The sequence below is a fragment of the Macrobrachium nipponense genome, chromosome 40 (assembly GCF_015104395.2).
Source record: "Macrobrachium nipponense isolate FS-2020 chromosome 40, ASM1510439v2, whole genome shotgun sequence".
NCBI lineage: Eukaryota > Metazoa > Arthropoda > Malacostraca > Decapoda > Palaemonidae > Macrobrachium > Macrobrachium nipponense.
In genome coordinates this window covers 2,355,404-2,381,872 of record NC_061101.1, presented here as the reverse complement: position 1 = coordinate 2,381,872, position 26,469 = coordinate 2,355,404, and the positions used below count along the sequence as shown (strand labels likewise).

The window sequence follows — 26,469 nt, the reverse complement described above, 5'->3', positions numbered from 1 at the left end:
TACCCGAGGGACTATATGGCATTGAAGTCACCCGTTGTTGGTTATGACTGCTGTAATGAAATTATTGCATTTTCAAGTCGGTAGGTCTTTAATTACACTTAAGTTTGGATAGCCATAGATTGCAGTAAAAGATGGTGTTACTGTTTATCGGCAATATCGTAAATTCTGGCTAGAAAAACTAGTCATACTTGGGTTTGTATGTAGACCTACACTCTGTTTTTTTTCATCTGTCCATACGCGTGGTGTTTTTGTATGGTAACACTGCGTCCCGGGCTTTAGATAGTTACGCTATGTGTAAGTTTTAGGTAAATAAAAGGATATCTGGGTGTACATTTGCAACTGAAAAGTGTTTTAATAATTTACTGTATGCGAATTACACCGTTAATATTCGAAATAGGATATTATTATAACCGTTGAATGTAAGCTGAATGTAACTATCTAAAGCCCGGGACGCAGTGTTACCATACAAAAACACCACAGGCGGATGGACAGATAAGAAGAAGAAGAAAAAAAAACAGTATAGTGAGTGTTTCTTGTTAGTCAATTAGGATAGACGCTATACCAGCGATACTTAACATAAAGTACAACATGTGTTTGTATGTACGTATAGTCTTATTAAACAAATTTACCCCAAAAGAATGGCCGGCCATGTACAGCATCAGAAGTAGAGTATGAACCAGTTATTGGTTGCATATCACTCATGAAACTTTATGCTTCGAATGATGAGTAAGAACTAAAGTTTTATTAGCAATCATGTATTTTAAAGTAATTATTCTCAGGGTGAGAAAAAAATGTCTGTTTCATTTTCACTTAAACATTGCAGTCCGTTAGGCAACTTTTTAATTGTTCAGTTTCTATGTGACTAATTTAAAATTCCACATGGCTTGTGTGCATTGAAGTCTCCAAGTATAATAGTAGTAATGGTTTGGATTAACGTTTGTGATGAAAATATTTGCAGTTCTTAATATGTTTAGTTGTAAATATATATTTCTATATATATATTATATATATATATATATATATATATATAATATAATATATATAATATATATAAATTTTAAATTTAGTTGTGAGGTACTGGATATGAAAACATCGGTCTAAAGTAAAGTCTGTTATCAGTTTGTTGGAATTTAAGTAGCCTAGTACTATGATTCTTGTGCGAAACCTTTTCAACAATTATTGGCTTCCTTTTAAATCATTTTTGAACTTAGTGTTAAGTGGAACAGTGTGTAAAGTGTTGGCATACTTTTCTGTGTTACTGTATTACTTATAAGACCGTGTTTAAAAAGTATTTGAAATTAAATTTCTGGAAGGAAACAAGTAAGTTTTTCAGGACAGAACTGAAAAGATCAAGCTTGTGGTATAACTTTTATTCTACAGTCAAGACTTAGGCACAATCAAACATTACAAAATCATTAAGCTGGGTCCCTCAAGAGTCAAGACTCTCATCTCAGACTTACTCACTGGTGGCTGAACACATTGTTTGTTTCTCACAAGAACTCTCAAAGATTCCTCTTTATGAATTTATAAAGGTCCACCAATGATACAAGTCTATTCACAGAATTTTAAACCACTTTACAAAGATAAATGATCCGCCGCTATGAAAAATACCGATTCATCTCACATTGCAGTTTTCTCGATTTCATTGTGATTTTGTCTTGAGCATACCAAAATAGCCACGTAATTTGATCTCTTTTAAAATTCCCCGTGAACAGCACATAACAATATGACAGTTTTGCTAACAAGCCCCAGTCTTGCATTACAGAAATTCTTTAAAAAAAAAAATAAATACAGGGGACACAATCTTAATAGTTTACATAATAAACAATACATACCATACATAAAAAAAAAAAAAAAATCACAGCTGTTCTCTTGTTCCTGCACAATTAAAAGGTGGGGATTGTGTTTACTACTCCACCTTATAATTCAACTTGGATAATGTACCTCCTAATATTGACTCAAAATTTCCTTTTCAGGCCTCCACTTTACTGATACTATTGTCTACCACACACTTAAACTGGATTATATCCTCCCCAAGATGCTGAAAGTACCATTACTGGAGAATGGGCTTATTTTACTTTTACGTACAGAGGTAAGTCATGAAATCTTTTGTTATTAATACCAAATACTACTAAACAAATAATTAAAACCTCAACAGGTTTCACAAATGTGAATTTCCACTTGTTAACTTCTCAGCAGACGTTATTTCTTGAAATATTATTAATGAACTTTTGTTCCCCTTGTTTGGCCTTTGCCTTGCCAACTATGTCATATTCCCTGAATATGAATACCTTCTAAAGCATTATAAGCATGTCTGGTGAGCAAACGTACAAGACATCCTTAATTAAAATTATGTAATTGAGATTATAACTTTAGGAATAAAGCATGTCCTTTCCTCAACACAAAAACTCTTTTACAATACCTTGCTTCAGCCAGTCTTGCTTCTTGAATGTCTAGCTATGGATACTCCCCACTTGTGTTACTTCCGCTTCCAAGTCCGTAACACATCTTTGTAACTGAACTTTGAAATATGGGTTTGTCACCTAATAAGAGAGGTACCAAACCTAAGAACTTGTCTCTTACTCAAAATAATTATGGTCCATTATCATAAATTCCTTTACTTCTACAACTAAATTTCCTTGTCCTTGTAACCATGTCTGAGCTGCTACTGGGAAAAAAGCACACACCCCGATTTCCATTTCCATGATAATTCTTAGTCTTGGATAGAATACTTTTATTTTCCCTCATCCTATGCCCTATCATCATTCTTTTGTCTTTTTATACATTTAGTTTTATTTTATCATACATTATTATTTATGAAGGTTACAAACTTTTCCTTGAATCGTTATTATTTTCTGAAACTAAACACTACTGGCACCATTCTCTCCAACCTTACTCACTGCCTAGCCCTCATCTCCGGGGTATATTCTGACTATTCTTAATATCTACTAAAACATTTGGCACAGTTAAGATGAAAATTGTAACCTAACTTCCATGTTTTTTACTCCACAGCTCTCAAAATATATTTCTAGCTTTATATCCAAATGGTTTTCTGCTTTCATTGACAGTATACTATCTGACGCCTTCCCCTGTTCTTGTAGCATTCATTTTTGCCTTCTATAATGTACTATTGTCTCTCCTATACAAGTTTTTTCTGATGATTAAATCCTCCATACCGCTTAAAACTTGGCCTCCAAGTATTCTCCTAATGTTCAGACTTAACCGAGTTAGTTTTTCCTTTTTACTACCAACTCTGCTATTGAAGACTACAAAATTACCACAATTAATTTAATGTGTTGCCTCCAGGAGACGGTTTTTGTCACTTCCCCTCATTTCTAATTTCTAATTATTTCTTTGTTATAATTCAACATCTCTCATAGGTAATAATTCTGAGTATGCAAATTATTTAGATTTGTTTTGAAGAGAAATAGCATTCTTCTTCTTTATTCCAATTATTTACCAGTACGTACATTATACCGTACATATATCTGTAAAGGCATTATATGTGTTTAAAATAGTGCTTTCATATATTACTTTTACTTTCATAATAAAACTGTCTCTATCTAATAAATCCATTTAGCTAGTAGCCCTCTCACATTATTTTTAGACAAATTTTTTGTTGTTGTAAATAATAGCTTTGCTATCTCTTTCTGTTTGTGGTTAAAATGTACTGTACAGTATTTACAATATGCAATTCACTAAGCTCCCAAAAACAATTGGTTCTGTAATGGCTCTGCCATCCACCAACACTTAAATATTTTCTCTTCTTTCCTGAAATTGTCAAAAGCCTCTACACTTATAAAGAGGGCCTATTCTCCTAGCTTTTCCTGCAGGCTTAAGTTAGATAAAGGATTTTCTCTGCCTATCCCATAAGTCTTCACAAAAAGTCAAGTGTTTTCTTTTAGAGTACTTCACAAAAAACTTAAATCTTCACTTCTAAATTGCAGTGAATCTGTATTCTATCCTATAATATTGTCCAGTGATTCTTCATACTAAAGTACAAGAAATGAAGAGGCAAATGAGTAGCTAAGATACTTTTGCAGCAAACTTTTGACTAGAGTGCAATATACTGTACTCTACAATAAATATAGTCTGGTGAACATGTCATTTTTAATAATACTGAATCTACTTAGTGCAAACACAAAAAACACAATACTCTTAATCATCTAAAATACAAATATATTTTTCTATAAACTATAGAATATGATAGTAAATTACCTCAACATCATTCAGAATATTAATTAAACTTAATAATTACTGCCACCTATTAAGCATATGCTGTTAACTACAAGCATGAATTATTGATATGCTATAAAAAAACTCTCATCAGTTATAACACAATCATAAACCTCCCACAATATTCATCATTCTTTATATGATTCACAAGCATTTTGATGTCCAAGATTATTGAACAGTGAGAGCAACAAATAAAGATACTCGAGCTACGAAAGTTATAAGTAAGATGTGCGGAACTATTTTGCAAATGTAATTTTAGTTAGAACATCATGTTTCAAGAGCGTAAAAAGAACCAACTTGAAATTATTTCTATAATTTCAATTTCAGAGAAAGGATAGCACATAAACATCAAAACCCTTGGTAATCATAAACTATATTTTAGCCGTGGCTCCCATTTAGCGCAAATGGGTAGAAGAACCATGTACAGCCTTACATAAAAAAGCTATAGATTGCACCAGGAAATATGCACAGGTGGTTTAATTCCATCCAGCTCTATGAAGCTATAGTTATTTCTGTATTGATGCTTAACTCTTCATGCTTTCTTGCAAGATTATCACAAGCATAATCAGCAATATCACAGTCATGAAATACTGTCCTAAATCAGTGATGATTACAATTGCTAATTGGTTAGGTCTTGGTGTTCACAAATAGTATGTACAGATCTGTTTACTGCACCTAAAACTACAGAAAATAGTTGTTTTTTTAAATGTAATCCCTAAAAGGAAAGTTACAATACATGGTCATTAATCTGTTATACATACATTTTGTTGTTTCTTCTTAAAACGTAAGTCTAACAAACTTTATGGTTATGAAACACAAAAGAAAGGATATATGTAATTATTAGCTGATAAAACTTGGTAAAATCCCAAAAGATATTGATAAAAAACTGAAAGCTATTTACATTAAAAAAGCAGCATTAAATGGTTTAGAGTAAAAAGTGTACAGCAGAGTAGAGGGAATCAATATACACATACACATCACAGTAAAAACACAGAATTTGAAGAATTGTCAAGGTTAAGATCCCGTTTTCTAAACCAAATAATTACTTTTGCTTCTTCTGTTATGTGTACCCTATTCCACTCGCCTCATTTTTTCCAGCAAGCTTTACCAAATTCTATTCTGTGCTTGTATGTTATTGAAAATATATTGATAATATCTTATTGTGAATAACTTTGAGCTTTTCATTAATATACTTAATTTTACTCTGCTTTGCCCAGTCAGTTATAATATACATTTTGTATTTTTTTTAATTTTGAAAACTTTGTATCTTGACATTGTTGTTAAGAATGAATAGCATACAGAACCATGAATAATAAATAAAATATACTACTCAAAGAAGGCAATACTTGATATATGACCTGTACACAACAGTAAGTGTAGAGTATCTTGGTTCAGTATTCCATGACAATTCCCTCCACAGAGTATAGCCCCTCACAAGTTTTCAAATATACAAATGCAAGACTTGAAGTGCAAACTAGTCTATTTTTAACTTTCCAAGAATATCTGAAACTATTTCAATATATACGTACATGAATATTGTACCCTAACAAAGCAGTCACAAGTTTGTAAATTTATATTTTTCTTATTGGTCATGAAATTCTTTTACTTTTTGTTAATTTAAATTTGCCTGGTTGAAAATCAATGTTACTTGTAGTATTGTGTGTTATGCAAGTCACAAATCTACTTTGATTTAAATCTTGGCAATGCATTTAATATAGTTTTAGGTAATTTTTTTGTCTTGCCTATCAATTTTGTAAGAAAAATATTAACTTTAAGCCATTCAAACTTTTAACTATTAGTAAATGGAAATCATTAACTGATGCAGTACACTATATTCCTACATATTTATGACAAATGCCTTCTGGTGATATTTAATCATTCATGGAGCAAAGATTGGATGAATAAACCCTACAAAGTCTTAAACAACATTATGCTGAATAACTTTATATAAAGATTAAAGCAGAACGAAAAAGTTTTTAAGTTAAGTGTAGCAAGCTCACAATATATCAACAGGAATTCCATATGGAAGACCAAAGTTTCCATCTGTTGCAGTTTGCATATTTCACTTGGCACATTCATGAACTAGCTACAAACATTTTTGATACTACATCTCACAAAGAAAAGTAAAGATGTGCAATTTAATTTCTTGGAATCTTGAAAAGTGTCAAAAATATAACACACTGGTCTAAATGTTTCTATAGTGAATTTCAACTCCTATAAAGCTTAATTTTAGCAAAGAACATATCTAGATGCATTAACTATAACTATACTACAATAATGACCCCATATTTGAAAAATCTACATATACGTATATATAAAAACATCAAACTCAAGTTTTCAAAACCTTTTGCGTTGAATAGACAGAGTACTAGAAATATCTAAAATAATTAAGTAAACTTCTATGGTCTCTTTATTTAGGTATTTGTGAAAGCTTATTATTAAACTTCCCACAAAAAATCTTTAGTATTTACATAAGCTGGCTCCACTGCCAACTTTTGAAAACATTGTGATAAAATCTGGCACCGAGTTGTTACAAAGAAATGTCTTCATAGCAAATGCAGAAAAGCAACCTTACTAAAATCTGCATTTCCAAAAGCTTCATTAATTAGTTAAAAATACCAAATTGTAACAGTAACAGTCACTTTTATATAAACAGAACATTCATAAATGTACACCACAGTGAAGTAGAAAAATAAGAGAAGGTCACTTTGCAGTTTACAGTATACAGAATTATAACGAACACTTTCATTGTTCTCATACAACCTATAATCATGCTGTAAATGTTCCCAGGTACACCAGTCATTTGTTTGACAGACAAAAGGTACACTCCCAATGCTTTCAAAATCTGGATCCAAAGTTATGTCTCAGAAGCCTCCCTTTCCATGAGACTTTGGTACTGCTAACAGGTCTTATTGTCTATAGGTGTTTGCTTTCCAGAGGACTGCTGTATTAGTGCTAATTGTTAATAAAGGAAAATTAAATATTTTCAATAATTAACCACTTTTATGATGTAGTAGTGACCAGTTTTACTACTTTTGCATTTTGTAAGCTATATGAGTTTTTTGTGTTTTGCTTGTAGTGCAGCTCTGCGCTTTGCTTTGTGCATGTCACTGTTACTAATGCTAACCCTTGCGTACTTGTCAAGCCCTTCCTAGTAATACTTATCATGTCTTTTATGTTTTCCACATACAGGGACCCTTACCTCTTCAGAGCAGCTGTCATGGATGGTGAATGTCATTACAGTTGGTTACAGACTCCTCTTTCTGAAGACAAACCTTATTAACTTGCAGCAGCAAGTTTGTGGTGACATATCCAAGAAGAGGTTAAGACTGATCTTCAACTTGGCCCTCAAAACAGTGCAGAAAATTCCCTTCAGCATGGAGACTATGGAGTTGGCACTGCAGTCCGACTCGATGCCGATTTCACTCGTGGCATTACCATGAGGCATACATACATTACTGAGGTCACAAGTTTTCCTTGTTGATGGTAAGTGCACTAAACCACATATCCTACTCTTCACTTCATAATTTTTGAAAATCTCTAAAAGCTACCAGAGATTTAGTGCTCCTCTGGATTCCAAATGCAAACATAAATAAATGGGGGCATCCAGCATCTCAACCTCCCAATGAATCAGCAAATCAGGCAAATGCATGATTAAGGAGGTTGAGCATGCATGGTTAGACTGCCCCTTTCGGTCTGAAAGACAAAAGAATGATGAACCTGGGAACATTTGTGACACAAATATAAGCATACATGTATATAATTTTAATGGTTTTGTATGAAAAAATCTTTCTCATAAAAAAATGGTACATTCTTGGAACCCACAATAAACACTTGTCAGTAAGCAGGCAAAACAGTGGTCACTTATGGGAATGTGAAGTTTTGTGTGAACTTTCTGTACAATAACAACAATACCATGAATATTGACACATTTTACATAAGTGTTCCAAAGGATTTGCTCTTCAATGACTTGAAAATTAAAGAAAATGAAATTGGTCAGCTAGGTTGGAGTATAATTATAAGTTGGCTTAATGGAACCTTTAAGTCACTTTTTGAAATGTTTCTTCTAAAGTGAAAAATGGAAATTGGATACAAGTTAAGTCCTCTTGGACAGCTAAGGAAGATGCAACCAAAGGCCAGAAAGCAATGGAGACACAGAATTCAAGGATGACGCAAAGAACGTTTAATACCACCATAGCTGCATGGAAAGCTTAAAGCAAGCAGTAATCAGCTACAGGGGTGGGTAGGAAAGGACTGAAAGGAGCTGATGAAAAGCGAGACAGAAAGCGGTGCAAATTGGGGTAAGAAGATTGGTCAAATAACCCTCAACTATCTCCCATGGTGGGAAGAACAAACATCAGCAATAAAAATAATGAACAATAGCCATGACACTCGATTGTTCTTAAAATGAAAAAATCAATTTGTTCATCCAAAGTCATTACTATATACTTATAATTAGCCCAGATTTGTGGTCTTCACAAATCCAACACACACTATGTCCAACTCAAAAGAAAATCTTTCCCTGAGTAGCAGCACTGAGCATGCACCTCACAGATCCTGAGGTCCCAGGCAACAGAACTTGAAATGCATTTTTTTTTTTTCCTAGCACATTTCAGGTGAATGTTTTCCTTGCTGACTAAGTGTCATTTCACTGCCTTTTCACACTCATTATACCTAATGGGATTTAGCAAATGAGAAGTATTTGAAGTGCTATGGCAGATAACGTTAATTCAAGGGGATTAAGTTGGTAACTGGGTGTTGTCTTACATCATAACTGTCTTAATCACAGAAGCTGAACAGCAAATAGAAGAATATTACATATACACTTGCCATAAATTAAAGTTAGCTAAAAACTAAAATTACTTGCTATAAATTAAGGTTAAATAACACAAAAATTATGGGAAAATAAAAAATAAAATGTAATAAACAAGTATTATATAAATGTTAAACTTAAATTTGCCGCAGAAGGCCAGCTCCTGCAACAAGTACAATATACTTCTGTGACTTACATTCTCTCTGAAAACCTTGGAGAGAATGTACCTGCCATCCCCACCTTTAGCGTTGGAGAGAAATCTCTCTCATATTCCCTGGATGGGATATTCACGTAATCAACAAATGCCTTATAGTCAAGGCATTACAAAAAGTCAGATGAATACCATCTGTACACTTATGCCTTCAGAAAAAATGGCAAAATTACCCTTGTCGATTATAGCTCTTTTGCTATGTCAACTAGAATTCCATACAGCTCTGCTGTAAAATTTGAGGCATCTTAGAATTAAAAGCCAAAGGAAGTGTGCTAGGTTTGGAGCTATGGGTAAATATAAATCTTGAATTTTCTCTTTTAAAATGCTTTAAAATTGACTAAATCTCCATCACGATCTTTCTAGCTCCTGTAAAGAAGTTGCCGAAGACTGGCTATTTCTGCAGAGGGGGTTATAAAATTTTAAATGCTGCCACCCTAATCCCAAAAGCTTTTCTGGGGAAAATCACTGCTATCACCAACTTGTCCTCCTATATCCTTTACCTCTATTATTAGTAAGTACATTCTTCTGTGATATTTCTTACAAGAGTACCCATTTAACATGCAGTTACAAATTCTTAATTCTTAGTCATATAGATTTGACACCATTGCTTATCTCAATCATATGAGTTCTTGGATGAATCCTTCATTTCAATCGGTCAAATTGGGTTTTTAGTAGCTCAGTCTTTCCCACCTAAATTACAATCCTGGCTAATTATAAGTAATGGATTTGTTGTGAAACAACATAACTAAATTTTCTCACACAGCCCAACTGCTTAAGATTGCAGGCTCCGCTCTCAAAACCACAGCTTTGCTGACGACAAATGGTCAAGTCTACACAAAAATAGCAGCTGGAATGTTGGAATTCATGGGGCACATGCACAAGGCTAATGGCCAGCAAACAATCTGCTTTTGAACTAGGACTGGCATGTCAATGATTTGTGAAGACCATGAATGTGGACCAAGTATAAATAATGGGTTTGTATGAAAGGCTAATTTTGTTTTAAAAAGTTTAAATACTTCAGCCATCATCATAAACCATTTCACAAATATGATAACTGCAATACACATCTCCAAAAGGAATGACTAGCTCCTATGAAAAACCTACAGTAAAGCTTTCAATAAATCTTAAAATCCCATTATAAAAAGTATACTTACACTCAAAACTGTATCATAATATACACACAATAAACATTATACTTGAATAAAGCACTTGCATGACAGTCTATTCTGGCATAACAGTGAAAGACCTCCATGGTCCTGTGCATAAATATTAATATCACTTAATGCAATGATTGGATCACAGTGGGGCGATGTCTAAATGAACTCTTTCCAGCTAAAGTAAATCTTCATGCCTGAAGAGAAGTGGGATAGCAATGGCAGCAGCTGTACGTACAGATGAGTAGGGATCCCGTAACAGATACGTTAGACCGTGGCTGACAGAAGCTACATTAATGTCTTGGTCATTCTCACAGTGGTAAACTAGGTTACCTGAAAGAAACAAAGATGTATTATAATATATTTTCTGAGATATTTATCATTTTATGTGATAGCATACAAAATTATTCACTAATACGTACCAAAGTACTCATGTTTGCAAACCACCCTCACGTTCAAGGTATCTGTAGAGACCGTTTGCACCCACTGTGCAGTTTTATTTTCAATTCTGGGATTTTGTACACATGTACACATAATTATTATGTTTACTTTATTCCGTGTTTAACACTCTCTCCAGGAGAAAGTGCAAAGTGAATATTTGACCGAGGCAACAACAGTGAAATTTTACCTTCTCAGGATTAATGAGGTTAGAGGTAAACATTAATATGACCATATGTTAACAAAGAATTACTCCTCTACATAATTGGTAATGACTGACATTTACAAAGTCAAATATATTATGCCTTGTATAGTGCAAATGAATGTTTATCAAAGATAAGAGAGACCAGTGCAATAAATAATAGCATCATGATCCAACCATACAGCTCAAGTTACCCAACTGAATTTCTTCATGGCATAAGAAGCATCATTCCATAACTACACCATCATAAAAAATAATAAGTGCTTTCACACCTGAAATATAATTTTGTAAGGATTACTTTTTTTCATAAGTAACAATATTTCACAAAAAAGTTTAAAAAAAGACAAAAACTACCTATCAAAAGAGCAGCTGCACGTCTCAGCGAGGGTTCAGAACTCTTGAAGTATGAGCAACCAGCCTGAATGAAAAACCCTAGGTGATCTTTTAGGTCATTTACCTGTAAGAAAATAAGGGCAAATTAATCTTACTCATTTTGAGAACTATAATATCTTCAGATACCAAGCTCTCAGAAAAACAACGAATGAATGACAGCATTAAACATAAAATTGCAACTGATGAATAATGGTAGTCTGATTAGATCATACTAATGCACTGCAAAGGTTTGAATCAAGGCAAATTATGACTAATGGGTTTGTTATATAAAAAACTATCCTATGAAAAAATATCTTACACATACCATATGCTTAGTGAGATCTGTGATAAACTGATGATAGGTCAAGACTCCACTAGGCACAAGCTGAGTCTTGAACATGGAACACATCTCTTCTGATCCAAGATGGGGGCCTAGTGCCTGCAAGGCACTCTTACACATCTGTGGGGAAAAAAAAAAAAGTAACTATCCCTGTTACACTGGACATCAGCTACAAGGTACTATTTAATAAAATTAAAGGTAAAATTCTGGGTTCTCTTAAACTGTATAGTAATTCAGTGACAACATAAAATGAATGTAGCTTATTTGGAATTAATTTTTCTTATAAAAAGTCATACATAGAGGATTAAAGTGATCACATGAATCAAAACTCACAACGACCGTTGGAGGGTGGGGATCTTCTAGATGTATAAGTGATGCCAAAAGATGAAGATGGATTTGTTCCTGGAATTCTTCTGTGTTTCCTACTGATGCTGCCAGGCCTCTCAGCACCCCCAGTCCAGCTTCTCTCACTTCTCCTGAAGACTAAGAAAAAAAATTACACTTCTAGCAAACCAGGAAGGGATATAAGCAAATTTCTACAAATTACATTTACTTAATTCAAAAGCTGTACCTTTTCAAAAGAGAAATAAATAATCTTGCCAATGAAATACTGTAGTTTCAATATACAGTACTGTATGAAACAATTTCATAGCTTTAAGTATATTTACCTTTTCAGTAAACAATCTAATCCTAATGAGCAAGGTTGGTGTATGCTGAAGAACTCTCTCTTTGGGCAAACGTGGCAAGAGGGCTGCCAGACCTCGCAGAGCTTCCAATGCAACTTGTGTTTCACTGCTGATTCCTTCGGCACTGACTCCGTCTCTTTGATCTGTGGCCCCCACAAGTGCCGAGATGATTTCGGTCAGCTTTTCCGACACCTAATGAATACGATCATCAGTAACGTTACATGCAAAATTATTAAGATTTTATTAATTAAGAAAACATGGTCTGTAAATAATTTCAAAACACCTAACAGATTTTGTCAGAGCAAATCACCAATAAGACATTTGGAAAACTAATAAAACTCAGAATTTTACTTATGAAACACCATGCTATATACTCCTAATGACTGAAAATGTTAGGATAAAAGGTGACCAAATTTTCAAGAAATTTAAAATGCATATTTTTGTAGCCAAAATATAGCAATACTATGTTTGGCATAAAAGATAATCTTTTGTAAAGCGAGTCACTGATTCATTACAGAAAAATATCTCTTCAAACAGAGAGATATGTTACATCCTATTCACACACCCCACCAAAACAAGATATGTATACTTTGTATAATTTGACTCAAAAAAAAATCTTCAGAAGTATTGCAGAAGGTATTCACATGATCTACATAGAAGCACTCTATATAATCTACAACATTTCTCAATCTCCACACCGTACATGGGGAATATATATGCAAATACAGTACTATGTGCATCATTCTGTATGGTTCAAAGTTCGGAGTGCATTATTCTGTATGGTTCAAAGTTTAAAGTAAGTGGCAAAGGATTATCAAGAGCTATCACAAACAATGTCCCTGACACCCTACAACAAGTTATTGTTATAACAACGCAGAAAGTTTATAATTAAGCAACAAAAACACACCTAACATCCTGAACTAATGATAAAATTACAGTAGCACAGTATTACATACCATTTAACGAATTTAAGATATTTACAGTAACAATGATGAAATGACTGTATGTTTACATTTTAATAACTAAGAGGACCACACTGTCTTCAATATTTTCACAGAAATGACATTCCACCAATTGGTAACTTGGCATTAATTCATTCAACTTGAGACTGAAGCTCAGGCCTTATAACATATCTTTGCACTCTTTCACAAACCCTTTATATATTTATCCATCCAAAAAGGCCGTGACTATTGACACAACCAACTTACATTACCTTCAATGGCATTCTAATGTGCAGCAAAAGCATTTACTCTGAAATCAACAGAGAAGCAACAAAACTTGCAAAATAAAATACAATCTGAAACAAGAGTTGTAAGCAAACCAGAATGCAGTGCAAATAACATGAAATGCAAAATACTAGCAAAATGCTCTTGCAAGCCATAAGACACCTAAAAAATCATGCAAAGAAAATTCATCACTCAAGAATACAAAAACTTAAAATATTATGGGAACACTTTCAAATGCAACACAACAGCAATTGGAGATATGCTAATATAGAAAAGGCAATGAAAGTCAGGATTCCTAAAACATGCGAAAAAGCGAATAAAATCTTGTATTGTTATGCTGCTTTTGACACAAGTACCAATTTGGTATTAAATGACTCGACCTCCCTGGGATAGTTGAGGAGAATAACATAGTTGAAGAATATATGACTAATTAATCTCTTTACTTAACTGGCATCACAACATCAAAGGTCATGAACACTGGAACTCTACTGGGTAAGAATATGTACAATTTATGTTTACATACACACACAAATGTATACACATTTCAAGCTTAATCAAGTTTCTCACGATAAACATTCATAGACCACACACTTGGAAAAACATCGTTCTGAAATTATCATAATATCTGATAGTATTTCTTTAATAATTAAAATATTCTCGTAAGTTATGAAAAAAATTTCACTTGAAAGACAAGTATGTGTGTCCAAACCTTAGACAGCAAAGAGTGGTCAACCATCTTTTTTTGGCACCTTACTATGACCAGTTATATCCAGCACTCTCTGGTTACTACCAAACAGGCTTGGTCACAGATTCTGTAAGTTTCCTTTTCTTCGTGGGAACACGTTCATAGCAAGAATGTCGACTTTTTCATTGCAAGCTACACCTATGTCAGTCAACATCAAAGATACACTAACTTCCTAGGCTTTTGCATTTTAATAACATGGCCAATATAACATTTAAAATTTAGATACTTGGAATAATAAAAACTAAAGAGTACAAATATTTTCTCTGCAATTTTAAATCTCTTTGAAGACTACTAAAACAGAGTACAGTACTGTTATCTTCTCTGGAAAAACCTAGTGATACATTGACAAAAACCCAGCGAATTCAGCATCTGGGAAGATAGATAGGTCTAACCAGCGCTGAATATGGAGCCAGTTGATATAACTGTCATAATGCTTCTAACAAATACTTTGTGAATTTACAGCATTCTATATCTGGAAACCTCAAGAAAGATTACCTAGAACTTACTGAAGACTACATAAAACAACAGTTCAGGACTCAAACTGACCCACATACACAATACAGTACCTTATATATTTGGTATCTGAAATATTTGTAATTTGACGGGGAGGAAATTTATACATTATAACTTATGCTAAACGATCCAAAGACAAGTGTCATACATTTGGCATACCCAAATAAAATAGAGCTTTCTATCTAACTGTAAAAATAATGCATATTTCTGAATTTGTTATTGTTCCATTGGAACCGTAAACAGTTAAAAGTGGTTAGTAGCCGTCTTGATTACCAGTTCCATGCCCAATACACAACAACCATTTTGGTGCAATGCCAAATAAACATTGTGCTCCCTCTACACTACTATAAAGTTTATTCAATAATATTCTACTTAGCAGCAAAAACTTACCCCAAACCACTGTGGGAAATAGCACTAGAACAAAAAAAAAAAGAAAAGAAAAGAAAACGATTACATGAGCAATTCTTGTTAAATCAAAGTATATGCATATGTCAGAGATGTCTGCGGACAATGGAAGCTGCGTGAACAGTTCTATCAAAGCTCTGAGAACTGAAGCTTCGAGATGAAGCACTATCAGCACCTCTGCTAACGACATTGCCGCCAGTCATATCAAGCTTGTTAATTACGTAAGACGTCTCGTGAATGACTGTCGTCAGTGACAAAGCACAAACTTAAAATCATTGCATGTTTAGACCTACACAATTCAATCAAAAAATACTTGAGACATAAAGATATATATATATAAATGTATATGCTCTTTCAATAATTTACCACAACAATCAATGAAGTATTAGTTCCATTGCTAACAAAAACATATAAGAAGTCATCCTGAACAAAACATAAATGATGAAATCCATATAATCATACAAAATGCAAGGCAAACATACATTCCATTTAATAACTGGATGTGATACTGAAACCATATCCAACTCATTCAATTTGCCATTATCATATGCTGAACAAGTGATTGAACTAAATAAGAATCTTCTAATTCTGTAGCTGAAGCACATATACTATACAGCATGCTGCTTGTTCTAATGTAAATATTTGAAATTTTCTGCTTTACAAAATGACAAAGAAGTTAAAAGTATATAGTACTGTATAGATACTCTAGACTCACAAAGTACACTAGGTATTAATAAATCGAGTAAAAAATAAAACGGAAACCAAGAAAATCAGTCAAGAGATGTTGCTAAATTTCAATTATTAACCAAACAGAGGGTAGATATAGCTACACTTTTAGATTGATTGATTTACTGTCTTCAATTAGCAAGGTTTGCATCCCTTTGTCACTACCTATGTCTCTGCTGCACAGTGTACAGGCCATAAACAAGTACCAAAATGATTTGCTCTTCAATATTTGATACTTTTAGTGACCAGTAGTTCAGCAGTCTCTTTACTTCATGAAGGGTGTTGCTACTGATTTTCTTACTGCCCTCACAATACCTGTTTTACAGTCAACTGTGTCCACAAAGTAAAAGAAATGCTGCATTTGTTGGAAGACCTACACCTATACCACAACAGTGAGCTCCACTTTCTCTCAACAACATTTGTTCTTAAAAGTTTTGGGCATCAAGAGAAAATAAGTATTTTTATAAAATGCTAAGCATTTACAAATGAAAATGCTACACAATGAACAACAGAACACCAATTCAAACACCTACTAGGTAAAGCAAACGAAACAGATAAATACTGCAGTGTACTTTATGGTCAATCCAATATCAGTATTTTGTAAACAAAAGTCAATGAAATCTGGAACTTCTTGAAAGATGAGGCAGTATTAACTTGGTACTTTTAATGAAGGGCTCATGAATTCAAAATTCTCATCTCACAATTCTCTATTCCAAAATGCTTTACAGGGTAATCAATGTTTATTTAATTTTTCAAATACGTTTGTGCTTCATGGATACGTATACTGTTTAGTATTTGTGATCATACAGAACAGTCGTGGTGTTCTTAAACAAACTCACATGCAACATGTGAGAAGCTGCAACCTAAAATAGTGCTCATTTAAACTAACTAGACATTTTTTACATAATTTCAGTGTTACCTGATCAGTGTGAAGATGAGCAAAGTTAGCTAAGCCCCGAACAGCCAACCTGCGAACGATGACAGACCGGTCGTTCAGTCTTGTCAACAGGCCATCTGTGATGTTTTCTAGGAGTTCATAGTTTCCACCACATTTTTCTGCTATCAACTGAAAACAAAACATAAAGCCTCCATGATCATTCAAATTAGTGCCTGTCTGGAATTTGTTTTGATATCGCATAACAAATTTATTGTGCAAATTGATAAGTTAAGCATTTTTCTGTTTTCTTGGGACACTTATTGTCTGTACAGTTTAAAAATGACATGAGGATGGCTTAAAATTTTTAAAATATATCGCCCTATTAAGAATTCCACCTGGAATGTCACCAAACAAGATAGCAATAAATATCAATATTCTCATTAAAACAAACTAATACACGTCATAAAATGTAAGCGTTTTACATGTATACTATGAAACAAAGCCTACCTGTGCAAATACAGCAGCTACAGTTACTCTCTGCATGTCGTACGCATGTCGCATATCCAAAGAACTCACGAGCTTCTCTATATGCTGTGGTGCTTCATGTACCATCATCCTGTAATCATTAAATATCGTGTCTTTCAGTGAGATACTCTAAAGATATGGGGGAATGATACTTTACAAAGATTAACTTGCTTCTTATCATTTGCCAGCTGAATAGATTAATCAAACAATTATTGCAATACCTACTGAATTTAGTTACTAAATAATTAGAGGTTTGCATTAGGTCACATACACACGACTTGGGCATCTTCTTCAAAATAGAAGATTTCATTTTTAGTTTCATAATTCAACACTTACGCAGTAATCTCAGAAATACTGTGCAGGAATATTTCAAGGGTCTCTTCATTTTCATCTCGAATTTTTGTATTCAAAACAGTGCTGAGAGAATTGCAACCCAGAACATCAACCAGAGATTTAAGACACTGCAAAACAATCCTGTAAATGGAAAAGGAAAAATTAATATTAATAAGTTCAGGGGCCTAAATAAAATTGCTTATTCTAAGAACTACACCATACAGCTCCTAAATAAAACTGCTTATTCTAAGAACTACACCATACAGCTCCTAATTCCCAAATGTCAAACAATGAGCTGATGCAAAAACTTGTATTTGTTGTGAAAGTACAGTACGTATAAAGAAAATATATCATAGGAAGACAATACTTTACCTTTCCTCATAGAATTTCATCCAAGTTTGCAAGAAAACGAATCCCTACCTTTTGATATGGATGGAAATCCTTTACAGAGAGAATGGCTGGTAATTTGGGAGTATGTACTTGTAAACTTACAATGACAGTTGTGTTTTTGAGGGTGCCCAATGAAAATTACTCCTGAATACAATAAAAACTTGTTATTATATGTAAACATAAGTTAACAGGATACTGTTAAGTCATCACTAGTGAAAAATGCTTTAAAACTACACGCATAACTAAAACTTAATATTAAGTTTTGCTTACTTGGTTGGGACAAGAGTTGTTGCTCCTCTGTTCGGTACAAAGTTAAAGCTTTTAGTACTGGCAGATGCACTCTGGTGAAGGGGAGCGACTACTTCAACATATGACCCATAAGAGATAAGTAAGAGTGCGGCAAGCTCTGGAAATTTGCCGCACACCATGTTCTGGGCTGCTTGCCATTCTTGCTGTGTTGCTTCTAAATCATCTTCAACCTTCTCCCATCCTTCTTCGTGATCCTCCTCAGACGGAACTTTCAGGTCATGCATGAGTTCACATAATCCACATATGGCCTGCAAAAGGAAAGAAACACCGGAATTAAAAAAAAACATTTCATATTTTTTAAAATAATAACTGGAAAAATAACATCAATCAAGTTTAAAGTAATTAAAAAATGAACAAATACCTTCCATACTCTTGTAATGTACATGACACCTGGTCATTTCACTGATTAGCCTACAAGTTGTAGAAAGTAACATCACATAATTTCATATTGAAAATGGGGTTACTATTGTTACCCTCAAAATTAACACAGATTGCTCTTCTTGAATTTTTTAGCAATGAAAACAACTTCCTCTTGGAAATCTAAAAGCTTAAGGTGAAAATACCAACTGTTAAAATAACTTGATTCAAATTCCAGTAATGCTAATGGTAATATACAATTGATAATTGTAATAATAAAACGACATCCCTAGGTGTCTTTAAGGGTTAAAAAATCAGAAAACTTACTGCTAAAGGTGGTATGGTCGCAATTTTAACTGTAGCATCGGTAGTAGTCGGTTGTTCTGCAAAGAGTTGCGTGCGTTCCAACACCTGAGTTAGGAGATCTAATGCAGAAGCACACAGCTCAGGATCATGACCAATATTCCTCCAAGTTTCACAAATCCCCCTGAAAATATTTTGTTCAAGAATAATTTGATTAAAAAAACTCAATTATATGACAAGCCCATCATATACGTATACATACACATATGCTTATATTTGGGTCCCATATTTTCTTTTGTATGGTAGACATGAAAAGGTAGTTTCAATGAGCTGTGACTTCTTGATCTTCATCCACTTGTCTTACTCATTTTTATGAACTGTATCTCACAAGACTTTCAAGGTTGGAAGAAGGGAATTGTTAAACAAGTGATGAATGTATTTCATCACATCCTCATTAATCATATCTATGTCTGAACTGCTGTTTGGACAAGAGCCCAAGACTGATTGTCCAAGAATGAATAGTACCTGCAAGATCCAAAAGTGTATTTAAAGAGAGTAAGGAGTCAGGAATAAAGCCTCTGGTTGTTTACAGGTTTGTAGATGTTATGGCTAAAACCCTAACATATACGCATCATGAAATACTCTAAAGACATAGAAACCATGAAAGTTGTGAAACGTCACTCAAGAGGGTATAATAACATGAAAAGAAGGTCTACACGTGGATTCAGACAGACAATCTTCTGAAATACTACCGAAAGAAAATTATGTACCTGGAGATCTCTTTTATGACTAAAGTTTTCAATATCAAACAAAAGTCACTAAATGTGCATCTGAATAAATAGTTGGCGACAGTATACATCTGAATTTCAATTAAGATTAAATTTACATTTACAGATTTGTCATGCCAACATGAAAAGGTTACTGCAGGCAGGTGCAACATCGCAAGTTCGAATATCAAGGAGGTTGGTGCAACTGCCAGTTGAATTTGGAATAGCCTAAGGAGGCCTGAACCAGCACTTCCGTGATGGGCTGTTATTTTCTTGCCCAACTTTTTAAATGCTCTAACCAGCCCAAGAAGAGCCTTTACTAGGCTCAGAGGTCTGAATAAACTAATCCTTTATAATAATAATAATAATAATAATCATAATAATAATAATACACTTTAATGTTAACACTGATGAGGAACACTGTTCAGGTGTTCGAAAGTCTTTGCTTATTTTACATAGTAATATAGCTTAAAATATAATTGTGGATTTTTATGAAACACAATGTATGAAATACTCAAACATCACCATACCTTTCATAAGGAACTGGATAAGTGAGAATTGTGTCAATCACCAAACTGAGATTATGCGAAGAAAGCCTTGTTAATGCCACTACACACATTTTTCGTGTTGGTTTGTGAGTAACTTTCTCCAGGCGACTGTATATGGAATCTGAAAGTGACAAGGTATTAAATCACTTTACATTAAACAGAATCAACAAAGTATCTACAGATGATTTGTGATTAAATAAATGACATCTCAGAATGAGATCTTATTTTTAAGACCCGAATTTGTGCATAGTACTATATTAAAACAAATTATTTTGTAGATGTCTCTCACTACATCATAATTTTGTCAGCTAGAATTGTTTTCATTTCTATACACACCTAGAAGTTCTTTGATATGCTGATGTAACTGATGACCTCTCAGGGTGAAAAACGTTTTCATGACCAGTGCCACTCCTTCTGAGGACTCTGCAAATTGATCTTGAAGCCCCACAACAACACAGGACAGGTATGATCTCAATTGCATGAAAGACAATTTGTTGCTCATTACCTGGAAAACATGTCATAATTATTCCTACAGGGTTTAATCATGATGAGAAATGCTGCATATACTTATTTAATCTTGCAATGCATAACACTCAAATTCATTATTCACTACAGAAAAATCAACAACCAAGCTAGAACTATGCTCAGCAGAGATTCTTAAATGTTGTATATAAACTAAGAACATAGATAATACTTGTCAGTTATCTAAGCAGGAAACAGATTCATCCTTTCCTAAAAAGCCTTCTGCACGAAAGCACTAAGTGCACCCTATGGTGATGAAGACCCAAAGCAATTTTCATTTTGTTTCCAAATGACATCAAAACTAGTTTTATATCACGACAAAATAATTCACAGCAAACACCAAAGGAAACACAATGCTGTGTCCTTAATCAGAGTGCACTTTCCTAAAGATAAACTTTGATACCCCACAATCTCAAAGGGTTAAATGTAACATCATGGTTTTTCTAAAGAAAAAAATATGTTTGAAACAACAATGCTTCTTTTGGAAATGTATTCTTTTTGATAATGAAAAACTACATAAACACAAAACGAATGCTGTTAACATACTCACTTTGCCAACATTTTCTATCAAACTTGCAATTTCCTGATGGTTGTCTGTATGGATTGCTTGTTCTGCAGCCTGAAAATTATGTTGATAAATACACTCAAATAGGTTTTTCTAAAATAAACCACCAAAAATCTAATTGCATACTTGGAAACACATTAATTCATTACATTTCTAATTTGATATAGTCAAGTAATACTAAATAATAAACAATTAACAACTATCCTTTTTAAGAGAACATACCTTCAAAATTTCAAGGTTCTCATCCATATAATCATGTGCTTGGCCATTGTAACGACCGGCAATCCTTAGTACCATATATACGCTGCCAACTGCTTTTATTCGTACTTGTGAAGAAGGGTCCGTTAGCCTTGGGGTAATGAAAGCCAACAGCTGACACGTTTGATTGAAGTTTGAAGGAGCCTGTCCATGGAAAGAGGTTCTGTCATTAGCAATAGTCTTTGAGAGTTAGCAGACATATAAAAATGGAATTCTAATCCATATTTACTGTACAACAGTTAATACCTAATCACTGGGAGAATCCATGAACTCATTCAATGAAGAAATGGAACTAAGAGTAGTTAAGACTATTATCTTCTATCAACTAAAACCAATCTTATCACAGATCAAGAACTGCAGCCTGCCTTGATACACAGAATTATTTCACATTTTAAAAAGCTATATAGAAAGCTTTCTTGAGCCCTTACCTTTCAAAAGGGCAGTGCAATATGAACAAATAACTTTTGAATAATACAGATTCCCAATGTTAAAATTGGGAAACATCTAAAATAAAACTCAAATGAATATAAGTTCACATTTTACCTCAACTGAAAATGTGAGGTGATCAAAGTATGTGCGCAAAGCTGTATGAAGAAGGTCTACAGACTTGATTCGTATCATCTCATCTGGAGATAATGTCCATGACTGGAGCAGGGTGGTTACATCGTCTAAAGTTGCAGGATTGGTGTCCTTTTGGATTATTGTCCTACAAAGCACAAGATGACATACAATACTTTCATTGTCAATAAATACAAAACTATCTGAAAATATTACATAATTAGTTTTACTTCAGTCTTTAGTCTTCAGAATTAAAGAGAAAATACCTTTTGCAAGACATTAAGAGTATCCAGTCTCCATAATACAATGTGCAACAGTATACTTATCACACCATACCTCAGAAGTACACCAAGTTGAGCAAAACATCTCAGAAGTTGATGATCATTACTGTCAGCCTTTCCAAAGTGTGGCAGAGTTGCTGTGAGAGCTGCTTGCAAGATGATGGTTCTTTCTTCAACATTTAGTTCAGGTTCCAGAGCGCTGGGTTAAGTGTTAAGGTTATTATAAAACTACAGATACTTGTAAATGTTACTATAAATGTGATAGCTGGATGAATTTTGTAAAGAAAAATAAATAGCTGCTGTGCTAGACAAGCTTGTAATGTCACACTGAAATTAAAACAATGATCTATACAGAAAATAGATAATATCTTTAAGTCAATTTTGATTATCAGAGAGAGATATATATTTTACATGGACTTTCACTTGCCAAACTGAGTGAAAGCAAATCTCTCAAAACTGATAACACTGTCTGTAAAAGATAAGCAATTCCCACCTTTGGGAAACACTATCCCCAAACAAGATGGAGAAATCTGTCAATCACTTCAGCTTCTCATTCTTATACTTTGAACATCACATGACACCAAAGCATCAGATTAGAGTGTAGGCTTTCATTTACAGTCAAACTGAATATTCACAGGCATCAACATTACTTTGAGAATTTCTGATACCCTCCTACTTAAATGTAACTTGAATAATCATGTGGAAAACACAAGAAGCTAATGTAGGCAAATATTTATTTTTCAAGGGCTCAGAACATGGAGCCTGTGAATAAAAGCAATTAATGAAACATTTAAAGTCTGTATTCAAATAGTAGAGATTTATGACAGCAACACTGGTAATAAACAAGAGCATAAAAGGATACGACAGGTCTCGTAATGTCTGCAACACACTTGCCAACACCTGGTGTGGAATTCCTTCAAATTTGGATGTGTTTACCAGATGAGTAATAAGTAATGGACGCTGGCGGAGCTTGAAGTCTGGAAGATGTGTGAGTGCCCTTGCAATATGACTTATTGTTTGTATTACAGCTTCATTTACCATGTCACTCTGTAAATATACAATTCATAGCTATAAAGTTTGTCCAAAATAAATACAGTCACTGAGGTATACTATATTTTTGGACCCATAAGTACCTTCTGTCCATCTCTGATTTAGCAATATCATTGCTGAACCATCTAAGTTGTTTGATCCAATTTTATTTTTTGTCGTTACATGCAGAAGTCTTAAATTAGCATCAAGCATGGTTAGTTTCAGTGTAAGCCATATTTACTTTGCATCTTTTCTAATCTATTCAAAACAAGTAATACCATTTCTGGTTCTCCACATTATTCATCTTCACTCAATAACTATCACTATTCCATACAGAAACATGACATTATTTGGATACTTTCAGTCTTCCTACCACCAATATATAACCCATGTATAAAATATTCAATTCTGCAACAATACAATACACTTATAATACTGCATTTGTCAATAACCCCATATTCAGGTAGTACTGTTGAAATTCCAACATATCTTCCTAACAAATCTCAACTATAAGAGAATATCTGAATAGATTTTGAAACAGTTGGTATAATACCAAGCACTTGCGTGTTGCTGTGCACTCCTAAATATCAGTTAGATTTTCTAACTCATAACTCAGTTTATCAATGCTGTATTACCAAAGTAAAATTATGATCAGATGGAAAAATGGTTTCTTTCGTTAATAATAAGTTAAAATGTACCTTGTTACTGTTAATAATATTCAGAAGATGAAGCATTATGGGTCCATCAACTTTGCTTCCAGTAACATTAGGTGGTGCGAGGGTTGCAATCTGACCTAAACACAAAACAATGCTGGCACGAACCCATGACGATTCCTCAGTTCTTGTGTCTTGCTAAAAATGAGAAACTCATATAAGAATCAAACCAATACATGCATAAGGTTTACATTGCATAAATAAGAACTCAAAAATATTTTGTACTTTGAAAATCAAGACATAAGTTTCAAATCACAGCCTTCTTACCAGACTTTTATTGAAGCTAGAAAAAAGAAAAGCTATTCATATACCAACTAAACTTTAATAAGTTTAGGAAACAATGTATTAATAAAAATTTCTGTATTTAACAATATTTCACATATTCAATGTAACTAAGTCAACTACATAAACTTCAACATGGCAATGAATTAAAAACTAGATAGGTACACTCGCTTACAAAGAACTTACTTTTATAAGATTGAAGAATGACAAAGGCTTTTTTGCTGGATCTGCATTTTTCAACCACATCTCAATGTGTGTTAAGACAATGTCAGTGTGTGTGGCTGCAGCCAGTCCAACACAAAGGGCAAGACTCTCACGTTCTGGAAAGGAAATAATTCATTGTTCTGATCACAATGACTTGATTTCAACCCCTTATCTTTCAAGATATTTTAAACTGTGGGTTGCTGCCACAAACTGCATTTTGATTGATGAGAACTGCAAGTTTATACATGAACTGATAATTATGCACATTCTCCTACATGAAAACAGGAATCTGTCGAAAGCTGCAAAACTTTAGATGAAACTGAATTTCAAACTCACCCAAGGATGATTTGTGACTTGTAGCATTAAAAAGGTTGTCTAGTGTTGTCGCCACAAAGGTCTTGTTTGCTGTGTGTTTCAGAGTGACACCAACCAAGGACATGATGAAACACAACTTCATTGGCTGTTTGTCATAAAGGTGCACCTGGTCCATCTGCAGGATAAAGAGTTTCTCTTAGAATGTCTACAGAAGATGAGCAACTTCAATTCACTTTCCAAATTCTAAAAATATCAGCTTGCTTCCAAGAAAAGCATTTGTATCTAGATCTTAGCTCTGGCACTGGTGTGTCATGGCCCACTTGGAAAGTAGGGACATAGAAGACTTTGAAGTAAGGCTCTAAGACTGCTACAGACACCTTTAGCAACGCCAACATTGCACCAACTACCCCCTACAGCGGTAAAGTGATTAAGACACAAACTATTCTTATGCCCAAGGGGATCTTGGGCATAAGAATAGTTTCTTCAAGTCAAGAGGGTTATAGTATTCTTGAAGACAAGACAATAAACCACTGGTGGTGACAAGTGTCGACATCTGGGTCTGGATGAACTGAATGTGAGGACACGAGGTTCCATATATAATCCAGTTTTTACTTTCAGCGAGACTGCTCTGAAAATATCTTAAACAATCCAGGTTTCTAAAATATAAAGCAATATACCACAAGGAAGTCACACCCCATCCTTGAAGACTGAATTCATCTGAGGAATAAGCTACACAGCGCAAGAAAAAATTAAAATGTTTTAAAAACCACCAATTTTGTTCTGATGTTTATGAATTCTGTCAAATATCTGGGAAATTACCATGGCTGTATATAAAATTATCATACTAAAACCTAAGTAAGTCGTGTTTTGGGAACTCAACCATGCCCAACGCATATAATTCCATCTTTTAATTAGCAAACAAATATTTGTCTCATTACATAAGAAAGAAAACATCTACTACCTGTGCTGTGCCAAGATTAACTGTAAACTCCTCTGTTCCTACGGCAGTGATGGTAGCTGCAAGAAAGTCTCTTAGAGAGTCATGCCACATCTGCAAAAAAATGTTATACAGCATGAATCAGGCTGTAACGTGAGCAAAAAAATTTAACCCTATATGTCTGATCTTACTCAAAAATGGCAATTCAATACGGTTGAAAATAGGAAATTCACACAAAAATTATTCTATTATGCGAACAGCATGAAATCTTTTACCTGTAATGATTAGAAAGATTTACCAAATGATTGCGATAGTTTCTTTATCCAAAG

The 26,469-nt window shown here is 33.9% G+C and overlaps 1 protein-coding gene across 2 annotated transcripts in view; it reads right to left on the bottom strand.

Annotated features, from left to right (window-relative positions):
- Positions 1-1,354: 1,354 nt before the first annotated feature.
- LOC135211857 (maestro heat-like repeat-containing protein family member 1) overlaps positions 1,355-26,469 on the bottom strand; it is a 31,346-nt gene continuing 6,231 nt past the window's right edge. The window contains exons 5-26 of one of the 2 annotated variants that reach the window (XM_064245070.1): positions 26,165-26,254; positions 25,225-25,378; positions 24,871-25,004; positions 24,388-24,540; positions 23,523-23,707; positions 22,716-22,859; positions 22,365-22,527; positions 21,786-21,965; positions 21,549-21,617; positions 20,813-20,981; positions 20,459-20,597; positions 19,186-19,345; positions 18,463-18,749; positions 17,806-17,943; positions 17,452-17,560; positions 16,987-17,133; positions 15,327-15,350; positions 12,435-12,644; positions 12,100-12,249; positions 11,752-11,886; positions 11,409-11,511; positions 1,355-10,747 (exon numbers count right to left, since the gene is read on the bottom strand). In XM_064245070.1, coding sequence (XP_064101140.1) covers positions 10,593-10,747; positions 11,409-11,511; positions 11,752-11,886; positions 12,100-12,249; positions 12,435-12,644; positions 15,327-15,350; positions 16,987-17,133; positions 17,452-17,560; positions 17,806-17,943; positions 18,463-18,749; positions 19,186-19,345; positions 20,459-20,597; positions 20,813-20,981; positions 21,549-21,617; positions 21,786-21,965; positions 22,365-22,527; positions 22,716-22,859; positions 23,523-23,707; positions 24,388-24,540; positions 24,871-25,004; positions 25,225-25,378; positions 26,165-26,254 — 3,198 coding nt within the window. In that variant the 3' untranslated portion in view covers positions 1,355-10,592. The remainder of the gene's footprint in view (positions 10,748-11,408; positions 11,512-11,751; positions 11,887-12,099; positions 12,250-12,434; positions 12,645-15,326; positions 15,351-16,986; positions 17,134-17,451; positions 17,561-17,805; positions 17,944-18,462; positions 18,750-19,185; positions 19,346-20,458; positions 20,598-20,812; positions 20,982-21,548; positions 21,618-21,785; positions 21,966-22,364; positions 22,528-22,715; positions 22,860-23,522; positions 23,708-24,387; positions 24,541-24,870; positions 25,005-25,224; positions 25,379-26,164; positions 26,255-26,469) is intronic. The other variant, XM_064245071.1, reaches the window with a different exon arrangement.